The sequence below is a fragment of the Suncus etruscus genome, chromosome 3, assembly GCF_024139225.1.
Source record: "Suncus etruscus isolate mSunEtr1 chromosome 3, mSunEtr1.pri.cur, whole genome shotgun sequence".
Taxonomy (NCBI): domain Eukaryota; kingdom Metazoa; phylum Chordata; class Mammalia; order Eulipotyphla; family Soricidae; genus Suncus; species Suncus etruscus.
Genome location: NC_064850.1, coordinates 128,842,836 through 128,864,872, shown reverse-complemented (window position 1 = coordinate 128,864,872; position 22,037 = coordinate 128,842,836). Strand labels below are relative to the sequence as shown.

General features: G+C 38.0%; 1 protein-coding gene across 1 annotated transcript in view; it reads left to right on the top strand.

The window, feature by feature from the left end:
- The window catches only part of BLTP1 (bridge-like lipid transfer protein family member 1), a 144,109-nt gene extending 124,758 nt beyond the window's left edge, over positions 1–19,351 (top strand). The window contains exons 73-86 of the mRNA XM_049769935.1: positions 311–511; positions 1,986–2,165; positions 4,170–4,307; positions 5,083–5,340; positions 5,960–6,110; positions 6,667–6,824; positions 6,928–7,120; positions 7,249–7,466; positions 9,678–9,929; positions 10,633–10,836; positions 12,270–12,464; positions 12,819–12,953; positions 18,044–18,209; positions 18,653–19,351. Coding sequence (XP_049625892.1) covers positions 311–511; positions 1,986–2,165; positions 4,170–4,307; positions 5,083–5,340; positions 5,960–6,110; positions 6,667–6,824; positions 6,928–7,120; positions 7,249–7,466; positions 9,678–9,929; positions 10,633–10,836; positions 12,270–12,464; positions 12,819–12,953; positions 18,044–18,209; positions 18,653–18,869 — 2,666 coding nt within the window. The 3' untranslated portion in view covers positions 18,870–19,351. The remainder of the gene's footprint in view (positions 1–310; positions 512–1,985; positions 2,166–4,169; positions 4,308–5,082; positions 5,341–5,959; positions 6,111–6,666; positions 6,825–6,927; positions 7,121–7,248; positions 7,467–9,677; positions 9,930–10,632; positions 10,837–12,269; positions 12,465–12,818; positions 12,954–18,043; positions 18,210–18,652) is intronic.
- Positions 19,352–22,037: the final 2,686 nt, after the last annotated feature.

The window sequence follows — 22,037 nt, the reverse complement described above, 5'->3', positions numbered from 1 at the left end:
GAAATATGGACTTGTTACATGATTTAACTGTTGACTTTGGTCTCCTGTCTTTTGCGGTATTCCCACTATTTTGTTGCACTATCCATGGTTGCTTCTGATGGAATAGAGAGCAGAAGGTACTGGTCAGCTGCATGTATAAGGAGGTGTTTCAAAGTTACTCTCAGAATGAACACTAAGGTGTGTAGTCAAGTACTGGAAATGCCTCTGAGTCCTTGCTGTGATCAGCTGAAATTTGAGTGTTTCCGTTTTATTTTCTTCCTTTCCGGTGGCAGGTTCTTCACTTGATGTGGCTCTTTTGTGTTCTCTGCAGGCTCATCAGGCTTGGGCAGCCCTCTGGGTCGAAGCCGGCACAGCAGTAGCCAATCGGACCTGACCAGTGCCAGCAACAGTTCCTCAGGGCTCAGTTTCACAGCCTGCATGTCTGACTTCTCTCTCTATGTCTTCCACCCCTATGGCGCTGGCAAACAGAAAACAGCTGTTTCTGGCCTCACCTCAGGATCTGGAGGATTAGGTATATTCTTTTCTTTTTTTAAAAGATCAAAAACTTAAAAACGTTTTGTTCATTTCCATTCTGGATCTATATAATAAATAAAAATATGAAACTAATAACTCAGATTAAGTTATATAAAGAAGTTATTTTATGATATACTGATATAATTTCTTTGGATAAGATACTACTTTAACATACTCTTCAAGCTTATGATCTCCCTTGAACATGTATATCACTTGCTTTTCTGGTTTTTTGCTTAATCTGTTTTAACTCTGGAGAAGTGTGTGTTCTCTCTTGAACACATTTCCCTTCTTTGTCTCCTCTCACATCTTTCTAAGCAAAAATATTAATTTAATTAAAAACTATTTTGCATCACTAAAACAAGGTTTCTTGTTATTTAAATGTTTATTTCTTACCAATTTTCAGTTTAAGATGAATGTTCTACAATTAGTAAATTTTTAGTGTGCATCATGTTTCCTGACTTAACATAGGGCTATTCATATTATTTAATAAAATCAAAATCTATTGGCAGTTTAAAGTACAGGTTTAGCTCAAAAGGAATAATTTGATAAATGAGGAAAAGATACTCTATGGTAATTCTAGGGGTTTTTTTTTGGAGAAGGGCTGTAAAAATCATTCTTTTTTTTGTTTGTTTGTTTTTGGTTTTGGTTCACACCCAGCAGCACTCAGGGGTTACTCCTGGCTCTACGCTCAGAAATTGCTCGTGGCAGGCTCAGGGGACCATATAGGATGCCGGGATTCTAACGGCCATCCTGCTGCATGCAAAGCAAATGTCTTATCTCCATGCTATCCCTCCAGCCCCTAAAAATCATTCTTACGGTCATGGGAACCCTGATGTTCTTGATGTTCTTAGTTTTTTGTTTATTTGGTTAGTTGTGGGTTGTTGTTTTTTGGGGTTTTTTTTTTTTGGAACTTTTTGGGTCACACCCAGCAGTGCTCAGGGATTACTCCTGGCTCTATGCTTAGAAATCGCTCTTGGCAGGCTCGGGGGACCATCTGGGATGCTGGGATTCGAACCACCGTCCTTCTACATGCAAGGCAAACGCCTACCTCCATGCTATCTCTCCAGCCCCAGGTTTTTCTTGTTTTTTCATTTTGTTTTGTTTTTTGGGGGGTTTTTGATGTTCTTAAATTTTATTCTCCTGAAGTAGTTCTAGCTGATGACATAAATCAGTATATTGAATCATCCTGTATAATCAGGCTGCTGGGAGACTCATGTATAAATATTTAAAGTGAATGGAGCCCGAGAGATAGCACAGTGGTAGGGCATTTGCCTAGTATGCTGCCAACCTGGGAGGGACCCGATTCAATTCCCAGCACTCATATGGTCCCCCAGCCTGCCAGGGGCAATTTTTGAGTGAAGAGCCAGGAGTAACTCCTGAGCACCACTGGGTGTGGCCCAGCAACCAATTAATCAATAAATAAAGTTTTTTAAAAAATAAATATTTGAAGTGTTTATGCTTGTGTTTTACAGGGAATGTGGATGAGGAACCAACTTCAGTCACTGGTCGTAAGGACTCACTCAGTATAAACCTTGAGTTTGTAAAAGTGAGTTTATCTCGGATAAGGCGTTCAGGCGGTGCCTCGTTTTTTGAAAGTCAGTCAATGAACAAGTCTTCAAGCAAAATGGACACCACACTAATAAATATATCTGGTATTTAATCTAATTTTTCTTTTTTAAATACATTTTTCTTTTTAAAAAAAATTAATATCTTTATTTAAGTACCAGGGTTATAAAAATGTTTGTAGTTAGGTTTCAGTTCACCAGTGCAACCTTCCCACCACCAGTGCCCCCATCACCTTCCTCCCCCACCCCCTGCTTGTCTTCGAGATAGGCATTCTATTTCTCTCACTCACTACCATTGTCATGATAGTTGTCAATGTAGTTATTTCTCTACCTGAACTCACCACTCTTTGTGGTAAGCTTCATATTGTGGGTTGGTTCTTCCAGCCCTTATCTCTATTGTCTCTGGGTGTTATTACAATCATGTCTTTTATTTTTCTTAAATCCCATAGGTGAGTGAGACTATTCTGTGTCTTCTCTCTCCCTCTGACTTATTTCACTAAGCACAATAGTTTCCATGTCCATCATATAGAGGAAAATTGCATGACTTCATTTTTCCTGATGGCTGCATAGTATTCCATTGTGTGTATGTACCTCAGTTTCTTTAGCCATTCATCTGTTGTCGGGCATCTGGGTTATTTCTAGATTCTGGCTATTGTAAATAGCACTGCAATGAATATAGATGTGCAGAAGGCTTTTTTGTATTGTGTTTTTGTGTTCCTAGGGTATATTCCTAGGAGTGGTATAGCTGGATCATATGGGAGCTCAATGTCCAGGGCTGCTTTTTTTTTTTTTTTTTTTTTTTTTGGTGGTTGGGTCACACCCGGCTGCGCTCAGGGGTGACTCCTGGTTCTACACTCAGAAATCGCTCCTGGCAGGCTCAGGGGACCATATGGGATGCTGGGATTCGAGCTATTATCCTTCTGAAAGCAAGGCAAACATCCTACCTCCATGCTATCTCTCTGACCCCACAATTTCTAGGTTTTTTTGAGGAATTTTCATATTGTTTTCTATAAAGGCTAGACTAGATGGCTTTCCCACCAGCAGTAAATGAAGAGTTCCTTTCTCCTCACATCCCCGCCAGCACTTATTTTTCTTATTCTTTGTGATGTATGCCGTCTCTGTGGCATGAGATAGTACCTCATTGTTGTTTTGATTTGCATTTTCCTAATAATTTGTGATGTGGAGCATTTTTTCATGTGTCTTTTGATCATTTGTATTTCTTCTTTGAGGAAGGGACTGTTCATTTCTTCTCTCTATTTTTTTAGTGTGGTTAGAAGTATTTTTCTTGTTGAATTCTCTCAGTACCTTGTATATCTTAGATATTAGCCCCGTATCTAATAATTAATTTAATTTTTCTAATTAAAATTTTTCTAGCATTAAGTCAGGGCTCATGGGCATGTGTAGACATGAGCCCAGGCTGCAATAGAATCTTAGTCCTGGGAGACACAGGCATGCAAGTTCCACATTTGGTGAACAGTGGGTAACAGGTATTCAGAAGAGAGCTGGGAGGTGGCACTAAATCTTATCAGTCTCACAAATTACATTTTTAAAGGCAAGCAATAGTTTTCATCACATAGGTAGTTAGTTTGTATTCCATCTCAGCCTAATGGCCCATTCAGTGTATCTGAGAACCTTCATTCAGACCTCTGAGAACTTCGTAGAAAGATGGTAACAGAATTGCAAAGAGCCCTGTCAAAAAGGAAAGGTGGCCAGGGCCAGAATAATAGTACAGTGGATAAGGCACTTGCCTTGTAAATGGCCAAACCATGTTCAATTCCTAGCATCCTATGTGATCACCTGAGCACCATCAGGAGTAAATCCTGAGTGCAGAGTCCAGAGTAATCTCTTACGAGGTGTAAGTAATCCCTTACTAGGTGTGATCTAAAAACAAAAAGTGGGACCAATAGTAATAGGATATACTACTACTAAAAGAGCAAATTATGTGTTTTTGTATTTCCTAAATTCTAATTCACTTGTATGATATGTTGTTATAACTTATTATGTGAAAACATTAAGGAGTTTGGAAATCAGGTAAATTATGCATGAATTTAAAAACGAACTATTTCTAATAAATTTTATATTGTGTATCAGCTGTTTGTGATATAGGGTCTGCCTCTTTTAAATATGATATGCGCCGACTCAGTGAAATTCTGGCCTTTCCAAGAGCTTGGTACAGGAGGAGTATTGCAAGACGCCTATTTCTTGGAGACCAAACAATAAATTTGCCAAGTAAGCTTGTTGTGCTATTATAAATACCCATTGCTTTTAACTTTCTTTACAATAGTAATAACATTTGTGTTTGATAATAAAACAAATATTAATTGCTATTTGTAAGTTATTTGTAACTATTTGTTATTCCTATTTGTAAGTTTTGTAAGTTGTACCACTCATTTTTACTTACTAATACAACAGATGCCTTTATCTCCTATTCTGACATGGTGATAGACAAGCAGTACCACTGGGTGTGTCATTACAGCATCAAATAAAATACTTTTATTTCGTGATGATGATTCTATCATTTGTAAAGTATGGAATTAGTCATCTAGGTTAATCACAGAGATATGATACCATATTGCCTGGCCTTTTTCTCATGATTAATGGTTGCTGTAGAAATGTGTGTTTACCTCAAAAAATAGTAGGAACTGGGCCAGAGCGGTGGTACAAGTCGGTAGAGCGTTTGCCTTGTGCACGCTAACCTAGGATGAACCATAGTTCTATCCCCTTGCATCCCATATGGTCCCCCAAGCCAGGAGTGATTTCTGATCGCATAGCCAGGAGTAACCCGAGTGTCACCAGGTGTGACACAAAAACAAAAACAAAAACAAAAAAAGGTAAAAGAAAATAGTAGGAATTGGGCCTGGATATATGTACTCTGTACTATGCACACTGATTTGCTCTACAGTCATCAAATAGAAGAGAATCTGTAATAATTAGAAAAGATGAGATTTATTCATTTCTATTATGGAAATAAGACTGGTTAATTTGTTTTCATTCTGGTTATTAGCTTCTGGCCCAGGAACACCTGATTCCATTGAAGGTGTCAGCCAGCACATGTCCCCTGAATCATCTAGAAAAGCCTATTGCAGGACCTGGGAGCAGCCCAGCCAGTCGGCGTCCTTCACCCACATGCCTCAGTCTCCTAATGTGTTCAATGAGCATGTGACAGGGAGCACCATGTCACCAAGCACAGCAGCACAGAACCTGAGATCCCCAGCTTCTGTAAGATCCAGGAGTGTGTCTGATTCTTCAGTTCCTCGAAGAGGTAACACTGCTGCTGTCTGTCAGTGAGACACAGCCCTCCAATGATACCAAGATAAAACCTTCCTTAGTTACTCCCAGATTTCTACCACAAGTGCAAATATAGACTCATTCCAATTTTTATGGAAATAAAAGAGAGGGTATGTCCCCAAACCAAACCAACTCCAAATGTTTCCAGAAAGGACAAGTAGATTGCTGAGATAGGATTAGTGTGTGCTCCATGGGGTGTGGATTTTCACAAAGAAAGCAAACCTCCAGTGTGTAGGTTGGCTCTGGATAGTCAGTTAGCTCCCTCATGTGTCTGAAGATACACAAATGATCAGTTTGTATCAAAGAAAAGACCATGAACCTGATGAGCCAGTACAGAACTCCAAAGAGCAGTTTCTATTTCTGAGACTGTGCTATTTCTCCTTTGTGAGGATAATCCCTGCTGATGCTCACCAACATTTCTTTAGGAAGATGAAGTTTGTGCACTTTAAGATTTAATACACTCAGTAAGCAGATGGCTTTAGAGGTAGAGTGACAGCTATTAAAAAAGCAGGCATTAATACAAAATAGTGTTACTATTTGGGTCTTCATGTTAAGGTTTTTGTTATATAACATGCATCTGATTTTTTTTTTAGATTCACTGTCAAAAACATCAACTCCTTTTAATAAATCAAATAAAGCAGCAAGCCAACAAGGAACTCCATGGGAAACACTTGTCGTATTTGCTATTAACTTGAAGCAATTAAATGTTCAAATGAACATGAGCAACGTAATGGGAAACACTAAGTAAGCAACTCAGATGCAAAGAAAACAAAACTTTCATAATTTTATGTTGTAGAAAGCAAAAGCTTTAATATTGAAAAAGCAAAAGCTTTAATATTGAAAAATTTGGCCAGGAATTGAAACTAGGTTAGCTATGGGCAAGGCAAACATCTTACCTATTGTGCTAACCTCTCTAACTCATGTGTGGGTTATCTTCTGGACTCATATCTGTTCTGTTGATTTGTGTATCTGCTTTATTCTGGTATCCCTTTATAGTATCATTTAATGTCCGAGACCATAATACCACTATTCTTTTTTCTCATGGTTCTTGGAAATTTGGAGGGTTTTTTTTGTGATTCCATACAAATTTACCATTGTTCTGTACTAAAAAAATTTTCATAAAGATTGCATTGAAGCCAGTTATTACTTTTTAAAAAGATAAATTTAATTTTTTAAAAAAAGAAAAATTTGGCCAACATACTTATATAAGAATTTGTCAAACTTTTACAAAACACTTGGCTTTCATTTTAATTCTGTACATTTAGAACCCGGTATCTAGTTAACATTCCTTCTTTTTCAGCTGGACAACAAGTGGTCTAAAAAGCCAGGGCCGTCTCTCAGTTGGAAGTAATCGAGATCGAGAGATAAGCATGTCTGTGGGCCTGGGACGATCACAGTTAGATTCTAAAGGAGGTGTCGTTGGAGGGACCATAGATGTCAATGCTTTGGAGATGGTTGGTATGTTAAGACTTTCCAACTGAAAAATATACTGAAAAAATGTTTTTGAAAACTTTTTTTTCCATTAGGCTTTTCTGTGAAAATTCCTGTTTCTGTTTTTTAGCTCACATTTCTGAACATCCAAATCAGCAACCCAGCCACAAAATTCAAATCACTATGGGTTCCACAGAGGCTCGTGTTGATTACATGGGCTCTAGTATCCTCATGGGGATCTTCAGTAATGCTGACCTTAAACTTCAGGATGAATGGAAAGTAAATCTGTATAATACCCTGGATTCAAGCATGGCTGATAAGAGGTAGTTATATATTGTGTCATTTGCTGAGTTTATTCTGCGTGAATGAACAAAGCTGGGTGGGGAAAAGAACTCTTGTTCTTTTGAACTCTTTGATAACTTATATGGTAAGAATTTTTTTCATGTTCTAGTGAAATTTTTGTCCATGGAGATTTGAAGTGGGATATTTTCCAAGTGATGATCTCAAGATCAACCACACCAGATTTGATAAAAATAGGAATGAAGCTACAGGAGTTTTTCACACAGCAGTTTGATACCAGCAAACGAGCTTTGTCTACATGGGGACCAGTTCCTTACCTTCCACCTAAGACAATGACCAACAACCTAGAGAGAAGTTCACAGGAGCAATGTAAGAATCAGAATGATACTTTATAAGTGTTTTATCTTTTCACTAAATAGACATAACAGTCAGTTAAAAACTGTTCATTGGACTTGGGAATGTGTCTTAGCAATAAGGCACATGTCCTTCATGTGCAAAGCCTTAAGTTTAATGTCCAATACCAAGAAAAATAATCCTTATATTCTATACTTACCAAGTAAGTACACATGCATTCATCCTGTTCACCCAGCAAAGTTATCTCCTACTTGAGAGGAATCATTCCCTCCTTTTGGAAGTCAGTATCCTATCTCCTGCCACAACTCATTTTTAGCCATACTCCATGCATTTGAATGCCAGTATGACAATACCATGTCCAGTTTAGAGCAGTCTCTGGTGTCAGAACAGCTGAATCTGGATTCATTTACTGTAACATTAGGAATTAACCATGTTCTTTTTTTTTTTCTCCTGATTTTGGGGCCACACCCAACAGTGTTTAGAGGGTATTCTTAGCTCAGTGGCTAGAGGATTTATTCCCAGGGGTTCTTGTGCCAGAGACTGAACTTGGGTTTCCTACATAGAAAGTATAAACTCAAGCTATTGATCTATACCTCTTTGGCTCCATAAACCATCTTCAATAGCATGGTCTTGGGAGATCTCTTAATGGATCATGGTCTTACCACCCTCATGGAGCTTCTATTCAAGGGGAGAAGGACCATCTATCACTTTACAAACTAGGTATACAAGATGGTTTCAGATAGAGAAAGTACTGAAAACATTAGCACGAGAGGTCACTACTTTAGAAAGGTGGTCAGGAAAGAGGATTGGTGGAGGCAGGAGGCTTTTACTCAATTGTGGGAGGCAATTCTGTACTGGAAGCTAACCCTGCATTCACAGACTGGCCAGAGGTAGATTTCTAAGATGAAGTCTAGTCACAGGAGCATTCTTAAAAGGTCAGATATTTTCTTAAAATATTTATTCTTACGAGACCAAAGTAATAGTACAATAGGACCTTTGCCTTGTACATGCTGACCCAGATTCAATCCATGGTGTCCCATACAGTCCCCTGAGCATCATAGGTAGTGTTTCCTGAGCACAGAGCCAGGAGTAACCCCTGAGCCTCACCAGATATGGTAAAAAAACAAAACAAAACAAACAAACAAAAACACAGTTTTAATTTTCACCTATGTGCAGAATCAACAAGTGATTGTTAATAGAAGTCAGGAGGTCACTTCAGGAATCTAGGTAACTTTAACTAGAATATTAAAATATAAAAGTGGTGGATAATCAAAACAATCTTTTTTAGTAACACAGATCAGTACATGTGCTTGGGGGAAGGGGATAGAAAATATTAACATACATACCCCAAGTAAATGGCACTTAGAACCACTTACTTCATTACTGTTTTCTGCCCTTAATATTTTATAGACTTTTTCCAGTCAGCAGTAGAAACTTATCTTTACACTTTTATAACCATTTGTCCTCTATTTTTTTAAACCACATTCCACATAGAAAGTATCCAAATTAGTAGACACAATCCAAAGCAATAGCTTAGCTATATGTCTACTCAAATCTTCAGCTTTTTGTTCCTAAGAATGACCTACCTTCTTTTATTTTTAAGTTGTTCTTCCTTTTGATGTCATCTTTTTTTGATTTCCTTAAAATGGTTGTTCTTCAAAAAAAGTTCCTTCTGATGGAAGTTAACAGGCTTAAGGATAACTGAGAGTGAAGGAAACTAAAGAGAAATGCCATCTAATAAGACATGATCTGTGGTTGCATCCATGAGATAGATAATGTGGGAAACGGGAAACAAAATGTTTATCACTTTTTTCTTGGTCACTACATCTTAAAATGCAGCCTGATTCAGATTCCCAGATAATGTTGCTTCTAATTTGGACACTTTAAGCATAAGCAGTAATACTGTTTTTGAAGTTACTCTCAGACCACTTTTGTGATTGAAATGATGGAAAACTTAGAATACAAAGGTAATGGGAGAACTATAAAAATTTTATGCCCACACTTTTCTAAGTCTTTAATCTTTATAGCAATGCTAGTTACAACTCCATCCATAAACATAATTTTTTTTTCATACTGTATCTTTCTACTTCAGGTTGACCAGGTGTCTGATCCTTGTTTTCATTCCCCTCCCTAAATCCTCTCCATGTATAAGGCAACTCTGGTGTCCCATCTGCCATTGGACACATATGGACGGCACCAGGGTAAAATGGTCTGGTTTTCTTGCAGTGCTGGATGCAGCTCACCATCGCCACTGGCCTGGAGTGCTGAAGGTGGTATCAGGATGCCACATCTCCCTGTTTCAGATCCCACTTCCAGAGGATGGAATGCAGTTTGGAGGATCAATGAGTTTACATGGGAACCACATGACACTGGCTTGTTTCCATGGTCCAAATTTCCGGTCAAAATCTTGGGCCCTTTTTCATTTAGAAGAACCAAATATTGCTTTTTGGACTGAAGCTCAGAAGATCTGGGAAGACGGTAAAGTGATACATTCTTATCTTCTGCAAGTAGTTTTCTTTTCTCTGATTTCTGATTTCATCTCTATTATCATGTACCTAACCCAGTGTTTTTCAACCTTTTTGTGTAAAGGCACACTTTTTTCATGAAAAAAAAAAAAATCACAAGGCACACCACCATTAGAAAATGTTAAAAAAAAATTTAACTCTGTGCCTGTATTGACTATATATAAAGAAATTCTCTTTAATAGGAGTCAAATAAACACAAAAATTATTTTATAATTACTTATTATTAAATAATCTAATGATAGGTCTATTTGTGAGCTGAAGCCACATGTTATGGGTAAAATTGGAATTTTTCCCACTGCACACCAAATAGTATCTCATGGCACACTAGTGGAAAAACGCTGACCTAACCTATCAGAAGTTCCTGTCTGGGAGCTAGGATGCATATCAAGTGGAGTGCAAGCTTCATACTAAGATAGTATTTATAGAAACTGTAGAAAAGACATCTGGTCGTAGTCAAGACTAGTATTCAGTTGTTTTGAACTTTTGACTCTCTTGAGTCAATGCTCTTTATCTTACTGGAGATAATTTTTCATAACTAAAAGAAAAATATCTGGTGATTTATTTTAAATTATGCTCCTTGTCTGCAGTTTATGTCTTACTCCATTCCCTGCCTGAGAATCAGAGAAAACATTAAAAAAAATCTTTATTACTCCTAGGTTCCAGTGACCATTCCACTTACATTGTACAAACCCTGGATTTTCATCTGGGTCATAACACCATGGTCACCAAACCATGTGGTGCTTTAGAAAGCCCGATGGCAACAATAACCAAGATCACAAGGCGTCGCCATGAAAATCCACCTCATGGAGTAGCAAGTGTGAAAGAATGGTTTAACTATGTGACAGCCACAAGAAATGAAGGTGGGATACTCAAAAAGTGACTAGACTGTTTTCACAATTTCGACTTCTATTTATGGGAGATTTTCATTGCTTTGTTTCTCTTTACTCCTGGTACAAACAACAGTATTAGGACATAATTCACCACTCAATAACAATCAGATCATAATTATTTTAGGTATAACTAAAAATATTCAAAGTGAAATTGGAAATAAATGAAATCATTTAACTTTAAAACACTAAACATTGGCAGAATAAGAAATTTATTACATAGTAATAACTATAATAGATTCCCATATAAACAGATTCCCATTTTATTTATTCTAGCCATTCTGAACCTTGTGTTCAGAAGTCAAGCTGATGAGTTTTCTCATTTGATTAGATTCACTGGTCCTGTGAAATTCTATTTGTATTTGAGACAGGGCACCCTTTTATAAATGGTTCTCCAATTTCATTTCTAACAAACTGACAGGGTAAGATGGCACTGAACATAGGAATCAGTGACTGATAAAATAGTTCTGGGATCAGGAAGTAAATTAGATATCAGGCACATTTGACTTACTTGTTTTTCAAGGTTTTGGAAAAGAGGATTGGTTTTGATTGGAGTACTCAGGAGGAGCTATTAGCATACTGAACAAACTTAAAACATAGATATGCCACCACATACCATATAGTTGAAATTTTACATGTTAATAATTTCAGAAATTTCATTTATAGTGAAAAAAGTAATATTTTTTTTTTTTTGGTTTTTGGGCCACACCCGGTAACGCTCAGGGGTTACTCCTGGCTATGTGCTCAGAAGTTGCTCCTGGCTTGGGGGACCATATGGGACACCGGGGGATCGAACCGCGGTCCGTCCAAGGCTAGCGCAGGCAAAGCAGGCACCTTACCTTTAGCGCCCGGCCCCGAAAAAAGTAATATTTAATGAAACTCCTAAATGGCAAGAAATACAACAGTGCACTGGCTTCAACATGTTAAACTATCTGCATGTCCAGAAAAAAGATAGTCATGATGTAACCACAGCACAGATGTTGGGGAAATCAAGATTTATACCTGATTTGTTTAATATGTGGTTTTTGGATCACACCCGGCAGCACTCAGGGGCTACTCCTGGTTCTACGCTCAGAAATAGCCCCCAGCAGGCTCGGGGGACCATATGGGATGCCGGGATTCGAACCACCGTACTTCTACATGCAGGGCAAAGGCCCTACCACTGTGCTAGCTCTCCGGCCCCTAATCTGTTGAATGTTTTAAATTTAAACTCACATTCAGATGTGAATTCATACTCATTCTAAAACTTGAGAAACAATGTTCAAGTGGCTATTTATATGTATAAGAAGTATATATAGCCCTAGGTCTAAATATTGAGTAATTCCTGGCTTATAGAAAACAAGTTGTAGGTGACATGAAAACTATAGAAGTGAGTCATGCCTGTTCTTTCCTTGTTTCCTACCTAGAGCTAAACCTTCTTCGAAATGTTGATGCAAATAATGCTGAGAACAGCACTACTGTGAAGAACTCCAGTCTGCTAAGTGGATTTAGAGGAGGATCTAGCTACAATCATGAAACAGAGACAATATTTGCACTCCCTAGGATGCAGCTTGACTTTAAATCTATTCATGTTCAAGAACCACAGGAACCATCACTCCAGGGTATGTGGGAAACTCTGATTTTCAGTTACTAATAAATTCTAAAGGAACTTGATATAGCTGCTCTTTTCCCAAGATTAACTTCTGTAATATTAACATACTTAAGGAATTGGGTTTTTTTACAATCCATAAAACCTCTGGTCAAGCCTGTAATATATTGGTGGAGCCATTTTCTCTTCAGTAAGATGGAAAGGATGAGAGAAATGCATGAGTAGAGCTTAGATAAGGAACAAATGCCAGTCTCCACCTTTATGGAAATTACTCCTTCCCCTATAACTGTACTTATATGGCTCCCATATTCATAGGTAAGGAATGTATTTCATTTATGACTATAAAGAACTTCATTTACTATGGCAGATGCCAGTCTGAAGCCCAAGGTGGAGTGCAGCGTGGTTACAGAGTTTACTGACCACATCTGCGTGACCATGGATGCTGAACTCATCATGTTCCTCCACGACCTTGTTTCTGCTTATTTGAAAGAAAAAGAAAAAGGTGAGTGGTTGTTTAAAAAAAAAAAAAAGTATAAATAAAGGAACTCTGATGAAATACTTCTAATCAAAGTGAAGTAACTCCCTCCCTTACCCAGTAGTGCTCTGGAGATCAGTCTGGGATCAGGCACATGCAAAGCATGCATCCTAATCCTGTGCTAGCAATCTAGTGCCCAAATGAACATGGTCACTTGTTTTGATGAATTACTCACTGGAAATTTAAGATTTGCCCATTAAAAGTCATATCCCAGTGGAATTGGTTGTGTTACAATAGAATGCTCTCCTAATGGATGGTTATCATCATAAAAATTACTACACAGTTATAACTATATCATGAGAATATAATCTTTTTATAAATCTTGTTGGGATAATTTGTTCAATTTTCATGAAGAAGTAATTATTTGAAATAAAATTGGTTGAAGTGACCACTTAGTTAAGGTGAGACTGTTCTTTCATTACTATTCCCCTAAATGTGTGAGATACTGATGAAAATATGTGGATAGTGCATACATTATCTAGCCTTTGTACCAGCAATACCAGCACATACCAGTCATAGGTAACTAATTTTCCTATCTGCTTTAAAATTTAATTTATATCTAGATTTGAAAGCTTGACAGTCTTTCTCTCCCAGATAGTAGATGAAACCTGTCACAGAATATTGTGTTGATATATGCAATATGAAAGTAAGCCCTATAAGAGGAGTCTACCTTATGTAGTATTATCCATCGGATCTTGTGCATCAGGGTTCCTGCCCTGGAAAGAAGCTGAAAGCATATGCATTATGATATAATAGTACCATAGCTTGAATTGAAAATGAAGGAGAGAAAGAAAGAGAGAAAAGGAAAGAAGAAAAATAATTTATTTTATTTTATTTTTTTATATTAAATCTTTATTTAAGTACCATGATTAAAAGCATGATTGTGGGGCTGGCGAGTGGCACTAGAGGTAAGGTGTCTGCCTTGCAAGCACTAGCCAAGGAAGGACTGCAGTTCAATCCCCCGCCGTCCCATATGGTCCCACCAAGCCAGGGGCAATTTCTGAGTGCTTAACCAGGAGTAACCCTTGAACATCAAATGGGTGTGACCCGAAAAATAAAAAAAAAAAAAAAAAAAAACCATGATTGTAGTTGGGTTTTAGTCATAAACAGAACACCCCCCTTCAACCAGTGCAACATTCCCACCAATGCCCCCCCTCCCTCCTTCCTAACTCTTGCCTGTATTTGAGACAGGCATTCTACTTATCTGATTAAAATTGTCATGATAGGGGCCAGAGCTGTAGCGCAAGTGGTAAAGTGTCTGCCTTGCGGGGGGCACTAGGACCACGGTTCGATCCCCCCAGCGTCCTATATGGACCCCAAACCAGGAGCGATTTCTGAGTGCATAGCCAGGAGTAACCCCTGAGCGTCACCAGGTGTGGCCCAAAAACCAAAAAAATAGATTGTCATGATAGTTGTTAGTGTTGTTATTTCCCTAACTGCACCTACTTTTTGTGGTGTGCTTCATATTGTGAGCTGGTCCTCCTATTGTCTCTGGGGATTATTATAATAATGTCCTTAATTTTTCTTAAAACCTATAGATCAGTGAGACTATTCTGTGTCTATCTCCCTCTAACTTATTTCACTCAGCATAATTGATTCCATGTACATCCACATAAATTTCATGACTTCATCTCTTCTGACGGCTACATAATATCTCATTGTGTATATGTACCACAGTTTCTTTAGCTGTTCATCTGTTGTGAGGCATCTGGGTTAGAAAGAGAGAAAAGGGGGAAAGAAGAAATAATAATTTTTTAAAAAAGAGGAAAGGGATAATAGCAATTTGTAAAAATATACTCAGTGAGTGGATTCTGTAACATAAGTCTATGGTGTGCAGTTGTCTATTTCAGTGGTCTCAACCATCACAAGCTTTAGGTTTATAGTAGAAGACATACCATATATACTTGAGTATAAGTCAAGTTTTTCTGGCACAAAATTTGTGCTAAAACCCCAAACTCGGCTTATACTCAGGTCATACAGGTTATTTGATTCGATGTACATGCACCAAATCAAATGCATGTAGTCTCCAGTTGTCTTCTGCTGTCCGCTGGCATGGGCAGTGCTTCATTTCAATCCAGTTCAGTTCAGCTGAGCTGAAGAGGTAGGCGGCTAAACTAAACTGTATGCCACTGAACTATTTAACCCACAATATTCAATGGCACATTTAATTAAGTGAAAAACCCATTTAAGGCAATAAAGTCATGTAAATAAATGTTTATAAATCCTGAATCCTTATAATCAAGGATTTTGGAGTATAAGGATTTAGGATTCCTTTTTTTTTTTTTTTTTTTTTTTTTGTGTGATTTTTGGGTCACACCCGGCAGTGCTCAGGGGTTATTCCTGGCTCCGTGCTCAGAAATTGCTCCTGGCAGGCACGGGGGGACCATATGGGACGCCGGGATTCGAACCGATGACCTTCTGCATAAAAGGCAAACGCCTTACCTCCATGCTATCTCTCCGGCCCCAGATTTAGGATTCTTAACCATTTAATTACAGTGCTTTACTGACTTAAATGATTTATTCACTTCATTAAAGTTGCTATTGAATACTATGGATTAATGTGATGTTTATATATATACTTATATATATCATGTATTATAAATGTAATCATGTATTTACTTATTTTTTTTACTGATTCCTCAATTATTGTAATTATTTTGGGTACATATTTTTATTTTTTAAATTTACCAGTGTCTGCTGCATTTTCCACCTTGGCTTATACTCAAGTTACTAACTTTTCCCAGTTTTTACGGTAAAATTAAGGGGTCAGCTTATACTCGAGTATATACAGTAATCAAAAGGAAATGAGTAGATTGAAGTATTTTATCAAGACATTGTTGGGGCCGGAGAGATGGCACAGCGATTACAAGGGCGTTTTCCTTGCACAAAGCCAACCTAGGATGAATGGTAGTTCAAATTCCAGCATCCCATATGGTCTCCCAAGCCTTTTTTTTTTTTTTTGGTTTTTGGGCCACACCCGGTAACGCTCAGGGGTTACTCCTGGCTATGCGCTCAGAAGTTGCTCCTGGCTTGGGGGACCATATGGGACACCGGGGGATCGAACCGTGGTCCGTCCAAGGCTACCGCAGGCAAGGCAGGCGCACCTTACCTTTAGCGCCACCGCCCGGCCCCTCCCAAGCCTACCAAGAATAATTTCTGAGTGTAGAGCCAGGAGTAACCCTTGAGCACCCCATGGGTGTAACCAAAAAAAAAAAGACGTTATCATAGTGAGAACTAACATGATAGAGTACCTAATTGCAACATTAGAGTGTCCAACCAATATCTCCACGATCCTCTGTAGGTAAAGAATTTGAAGAGTTATTTTATACATAATTAACTTAAGGCATTAAAACATACTGATAGTGAGCACTGGATTGGGAGTCCCTGGCTTCCAATCATGTTCTGCACCTGATTCTGTGGATAAAAATATTAGAACATTATTATAGGCCTTTGTACTGTGAGATTGATTGAACACCTGTTTGATCTAAACTGCTATTTCCATTGTTGCAGGGTTATTTTTTTATTTTTTGGTAGTATAAAAAAGAGTAAAGGTTTTGTGTTTCTCCTCTTCTGTTCGATCACTTCTCCTCACTACACCTTGTCACTTACAGTGTTCGGAGCATCTACCATTTAGACTGTGTGTTTCTTCATGGAATTATTCTAAATGCCACATATCAGTGATATCATTCTGTATTAATCTTCTGGCTTATTTCATTTAACATGATATTTTCTAGTTTCATCCATGTTGCTGCAACTTGCATGATTGTATTGTTTCTTACTGCTATGTAGTATTCCATTGTGTATATGTACCACATCTTCATGATCCACTCATCTGTTGTTGGGCATCTAAGGTGGTAAATGTTATTCTTTTTTTTTTTTGACAACCAAGAAACCCAAATTTTATTTAAAAATTTAAAAATAGGGGCCGTAGAGATAGCATGGAGGTAAGGCGTTTACCTTTCATGCAGAAGGTCATCGGTTTGAATCCCGGCATCCCATATGGTCCCCTGTGCCTGCCAGGAGCAATTTCTGAGCACGGAGCCAGGAAAAACCCCTGAGCAAACTGCTGGGTGTGACCCAAAAACCACAAAAAAAAAAAAAATTAAAAATATAAAATCTTCAAACATACTAAAAACTTCTCAACAAAAAACTCTCAGATGTATCCTAGTATATTTTCTTGCACATTCCTCATAGTTGTGAGAGTTTAGATTTATACTCTCCTAATAAAATTTAAATGTATATTTATATTTTTGGTATAAGCTCTAAGAATTATATCATCTCTAATTTCAATTTTTATGAAAAGCAAAGTCAACTTTTAGAGAAACACTTTTCTACTATAAACAGAAATCTGTAAAAACAGAAAATAATTGTGTACAAGGAAATAAAATTAGTCAATATCACTCACATCAAAATAAAAAATGTTATTCTTTTTAAGTTGATAAATGACTATATATATCTGGGTGACCAGAACATCCCTGCATGATTAGCTTTTTTTCTTAAGTTCTGTATAGTTTATGTGGTATTTGGTTTTTTTCTGCTGGTAGAATAATATCAGTATCAGAAGAACCATAATTTGATCAGCAAAATCTACTTCAAAGTCCTTTTTCTATTCATCAAAAACATTCATCATTACTGTTCTATTGAAAATTATAACTTTATATTTTCCGCCAGAGTTACTATATGTTTATTTATGAGACAAAGATGTAATTAAAATCAATAGGAAATTAGAAAAATCAGATGCATTAAATTTAATAATAAGTCACAATATTTTCCTTCTTTGGAGCAGTATATTATGATTCTGACAGACTTAGTCTGACTACCAAACCAAACTTTGTTATTATAACAGTTACTGGGAGGAAAGAGTGCTTAGGTGTGAGAAGGTATAATGCTAATACATAGCATTTACTTATGGTTCAAGATTTATTTCAGATTAGGAAATGTAATAGGCTTTGGCCAGTTCACAAATAGAGTGATAAATGGAAAATTATTCTGTTTGCTAGTAATTCATACTAATTAAGATACATAGTTAGAGTATTAATCTATTTTTTTCATTGCAGCCATTTTTCCACCTCGGATTTTAGCTACACGATCAGGACAGAAAAGCCCAATTGTTATCCATGATGAGAATTCCTCCGACAGAGACCGAGAAGACAGCATCACTTATACTACTGTGGACTGGAGAGACTTTTTGTGCAACACATGGCACCTGGAACCCACTCTGAGGTAAGCCATAGGATTGATCTAAGAATGCTGTAAATGACAGGCCAGAGGGATGATACAAGGTCAGATAAGTATCCTTCAAACTTTTTTTTTTTTTTTTTTGGTTTTTGGGCATAGTGACACTCAAGTTATAACTGGCTATATGCTCAGAAATCGCTCCTGAATTGGGGGACCACATGTGATGCCAGGGATTGAACCTAGGTTTGTCCTGGGTCAGCTGCATGCAAGGCAAATGCCATACCGCTATGCTATCGCTCTAGCCCCAGTATCTTCAACCTTTCTACACCCGTAGACTGGCACCAGTTTAGGATCATTCAAATGCATATACTAAAACTATTTTGTATTGAACCAAATATGAAAGCTTAATAGCTTAATAATGTTCTTAAACTTGAATCTACCCAACCTTTAGGCACTCTGCTCCTAATTATTATTTATGATTATTTTAGATTAATTTCTTGGACTGGAAGAAAGATCGACCCAGTGGGTGTTGATTATATACTTCAAAAACTGGGCTTTCATCATGCCAGGACTACTATTCCTAAATGGCTTCAAAGAGGAGTCATGGACCCACTGGACAAAGTTTTATCTGTTCTTATCAAAAAGCTTGGTACTGCACTACAGGATGAAAAGGAAAAGAGAGGAAAAGAGAAAGAAGAACACTAAAAAAATCTTTTACCTGTGAACAACTGATGAATGTGTCACTGTTTTATATTACACTGAAGTGTTATTTTTTTTTTGTATGGTAAAATTCTATATACAACTTAAAGCTAATGTTATGGCCATCATAGTGAAGGTCTGTAAGATAATCTGTTTTAAAGTTTCATCTGTATACAGTGAAGTATTGCCTGATAGTTTTGTAAAATATTAGATTGAACTATGAAATTTCCTCAGTAAGGTAATCACTGTATTGTGTGTAATTATTTCTTTATTTTTTTAAAACTTCATAGTAACTGTGAATTTCATTTACTGGCCATAACATTAGTCTGTTCATAATGTGATTACTTTGTCATTAAGTATTCTGTTTTTTAAATGTAGCATTGTATAAATATCTGTATATAAGTTTGAATAATGATATGGTTAAGCACCACTAAAATATTGTTTGTAATAATTGTAATAAAGTCTCAATAATTGCTTTCAGTCTATAATTGAGTCTTCTCTTTGACAATTTATTTTTATAATAAATAACCCATCCTATGTCATTTATTCACTGTTCTCATATAAAAGTACTGCTCCCTGGATACTTGTCAACTAAGTATTGTCCACTCCTTGTATCTGGAGTTAGGGGGGAACTTTGAGAAAAACTTAAAACAGTATCAGGAATAAAAGAGGAGAAAGTATAATTCATACCATCAGGAAAAGCAATGGATCCTAAGAGGCTACTGTGAACAACTATATTGCCAACAGATGTGATAACACAGAAGTGAACTTAGAACCTGTCATCCTACCCTGAAGTTAGGACTCTGCATAGCACATGGGCACCCAGCTAGGCCCTGGAAGGCCCCAACGAGGCCTCAGAAGGCCAAGTTCCAGGTCTCATGAATTCCAAGTGTCTAGGAAGTAGTTGGGAAGTTGCACTGGCCATCTAACCCCCACATCAGGATCCTGCAATGTGTGCAGGCACCTGGCTAGGATCCTTCCAGAACCCTGGAGGTCAGTATCTCCCAAACCCAGAGGGGAGTGGGACAGGCTCAGGACACTCCTACAGGAATGAGAGGACCAAGGCGATTTCCTGGCTTACTGTATTGATATTACTGCTGCCTCCTAGACCTCATCTTTACCTTGAAGTGGCATATAAATATTAATGCCTTTAGTGGTAAATCATCTACTCTGTCTTTAACCAATCCCCAGAAACTCTCTTTAAGTAATGGGGTGCCCAAAGATGGAAATTTCTCCAGTATTGCTGTGTTTATACAAAGGAACAAGCCAAAATTAGATTATTCAGCTATCTGGCAAAATTTAAATTTACACTGGAGAGAAAAGCTTTTCTTTTTTTCTGTAATTAGATACATTCTAGTGGGCCTAACTTAAAGCCTACTTCTCTGAAGGAAACCTACATGAGATTGTGCTTACTGAATAAAATAGACCAGGTTTTAAAGAACTGAAAACTATAAATACAATCACCTGAGTATGGATACTCAGCCTAAATAGAAAAAGTAAAAAAGAAGTAACTCAGCTATATTTATTACCGTCTCCTCCAGGCAACCTCTAACACTAGGCAGCATATCCGGAGGAAGGCTGGTTGATGACCGCACAAATGCCAAAAATTATTGGGAAAATTATATCCCCCTACCTAATGGATCTAATTCTTTTTCAGGTGTTGAAATTACAGAACCCAATCTGTCAAATGCCTCTTTAACAACTAAGGTAGCATGAGATACCAGCATAAGGTAAAAGCTTTCAGGTGAATAAAAGCAAAGAAGAGCAATGGGAATTCAATAAGCTAAGGCTATTGATATCCATCAATTGGAAATTATATCTACTTCAGAGTTTGGGGCAAGTAGCAAAAATTAACTGGACACTCATATAAAGAGGATGGGTGGTATAAGGAAAGAAGGAGCAAAGATTTTGCTTCTCTTAGAAATGTTAAGGGTAAAAAAATAAACACCAAGTGTAGGAAGATCCAGAGCAGAAAAAAAGCCTCAGACTAACAGCTATTTAAGTTACAGGAACCTTCTTTCCAAAGGAATCTTCCCTCTCCTTGCGGTGCAGAATAATAAGAACCCGCTACATATTCAGCTGACACAACTTCCAGAACCAGAGCAGATCATCCTGATGTACCAGAGGACAGCAGTGGCTGTGGGACTGCTAACAAGAATGAACTGTACTTGGACTATTACCCAGACTGGATAGAGGGTTTCTGGATCAAACTCACCTTGGGGACCCCTCCCCTAAACTTTGGCTTCTGGATTGTGCTCCACAAGATTTTCCACTACTGATGTTAGAATATAGCGTGCCTTTGCTTAGAGATGACATTGCTTTGGTTTCTGTACCCCTAAACTCCTTCCTGTGGCAAAGACCAAGGGGGAAATATAAGAACCAAGATTTCTCCCCATAAGTCCATGATAAGGAACTCTAGACTATGAAAAGCCCCAAACCCTAGTAAAGTGTACTTTTCCTAGCTGAAGGCATAGAAAGAGTTAATTCAGAAATAACACCAAAGTTGGTGCCCTCAAGAAATAAGGAACTAGGGGTTGAGTGAGCTTGGAAAAAGGCTCCCATAACAACCAAAAACTTGAATCCGAGTAACGCTTGAGAAGCAGGGTCTGAATCAGAGTATCCCCACCACCACCACCACAATTCGAATTAGGGTATCCCTAGACAACCAAGATTGAGCCAAAAAAAAAAAAATCAGTGATTAAGACATCTATACAATGAAATGATTATAAAGTTAATGTTCTGTTAATGCTTGTAATTTCTATATAAACTTCCTGAAGCTTTGAGTTGGGGTCCTTGCCAAGTTTCCCCTAGTGGGATGAAGCTCGGACCTTGGTTAACCAAATAAGCTTTCTTTTGTATTTTGAGTCTTTGACTTTCAGCGCCCGGTCTACAGATAAGGCGGGAAAACTGTAGGCTCTCGAGCAGCCCCCAGGCCATTTCCTGCCTGGCACAGCCTGGCGCCCTGTCAGTGACGTCAGTTCCGTCTGGCCGGCCCATCAGGCATCTTCACTCGCGAGTCCTCCCCCTAGCCCTCACCTGCGCAAGCGCAGACAGCAAGGCGTGGAGGAAGAGCTCTGGCCTCAGAGCAGCTGTGATTGAACGAAAAGGGCACGAGGCCTATCATGTGCTGGTGGGCGGTTGTTGATTGGACGAGAGAGGCACGCGGCTGGTGGG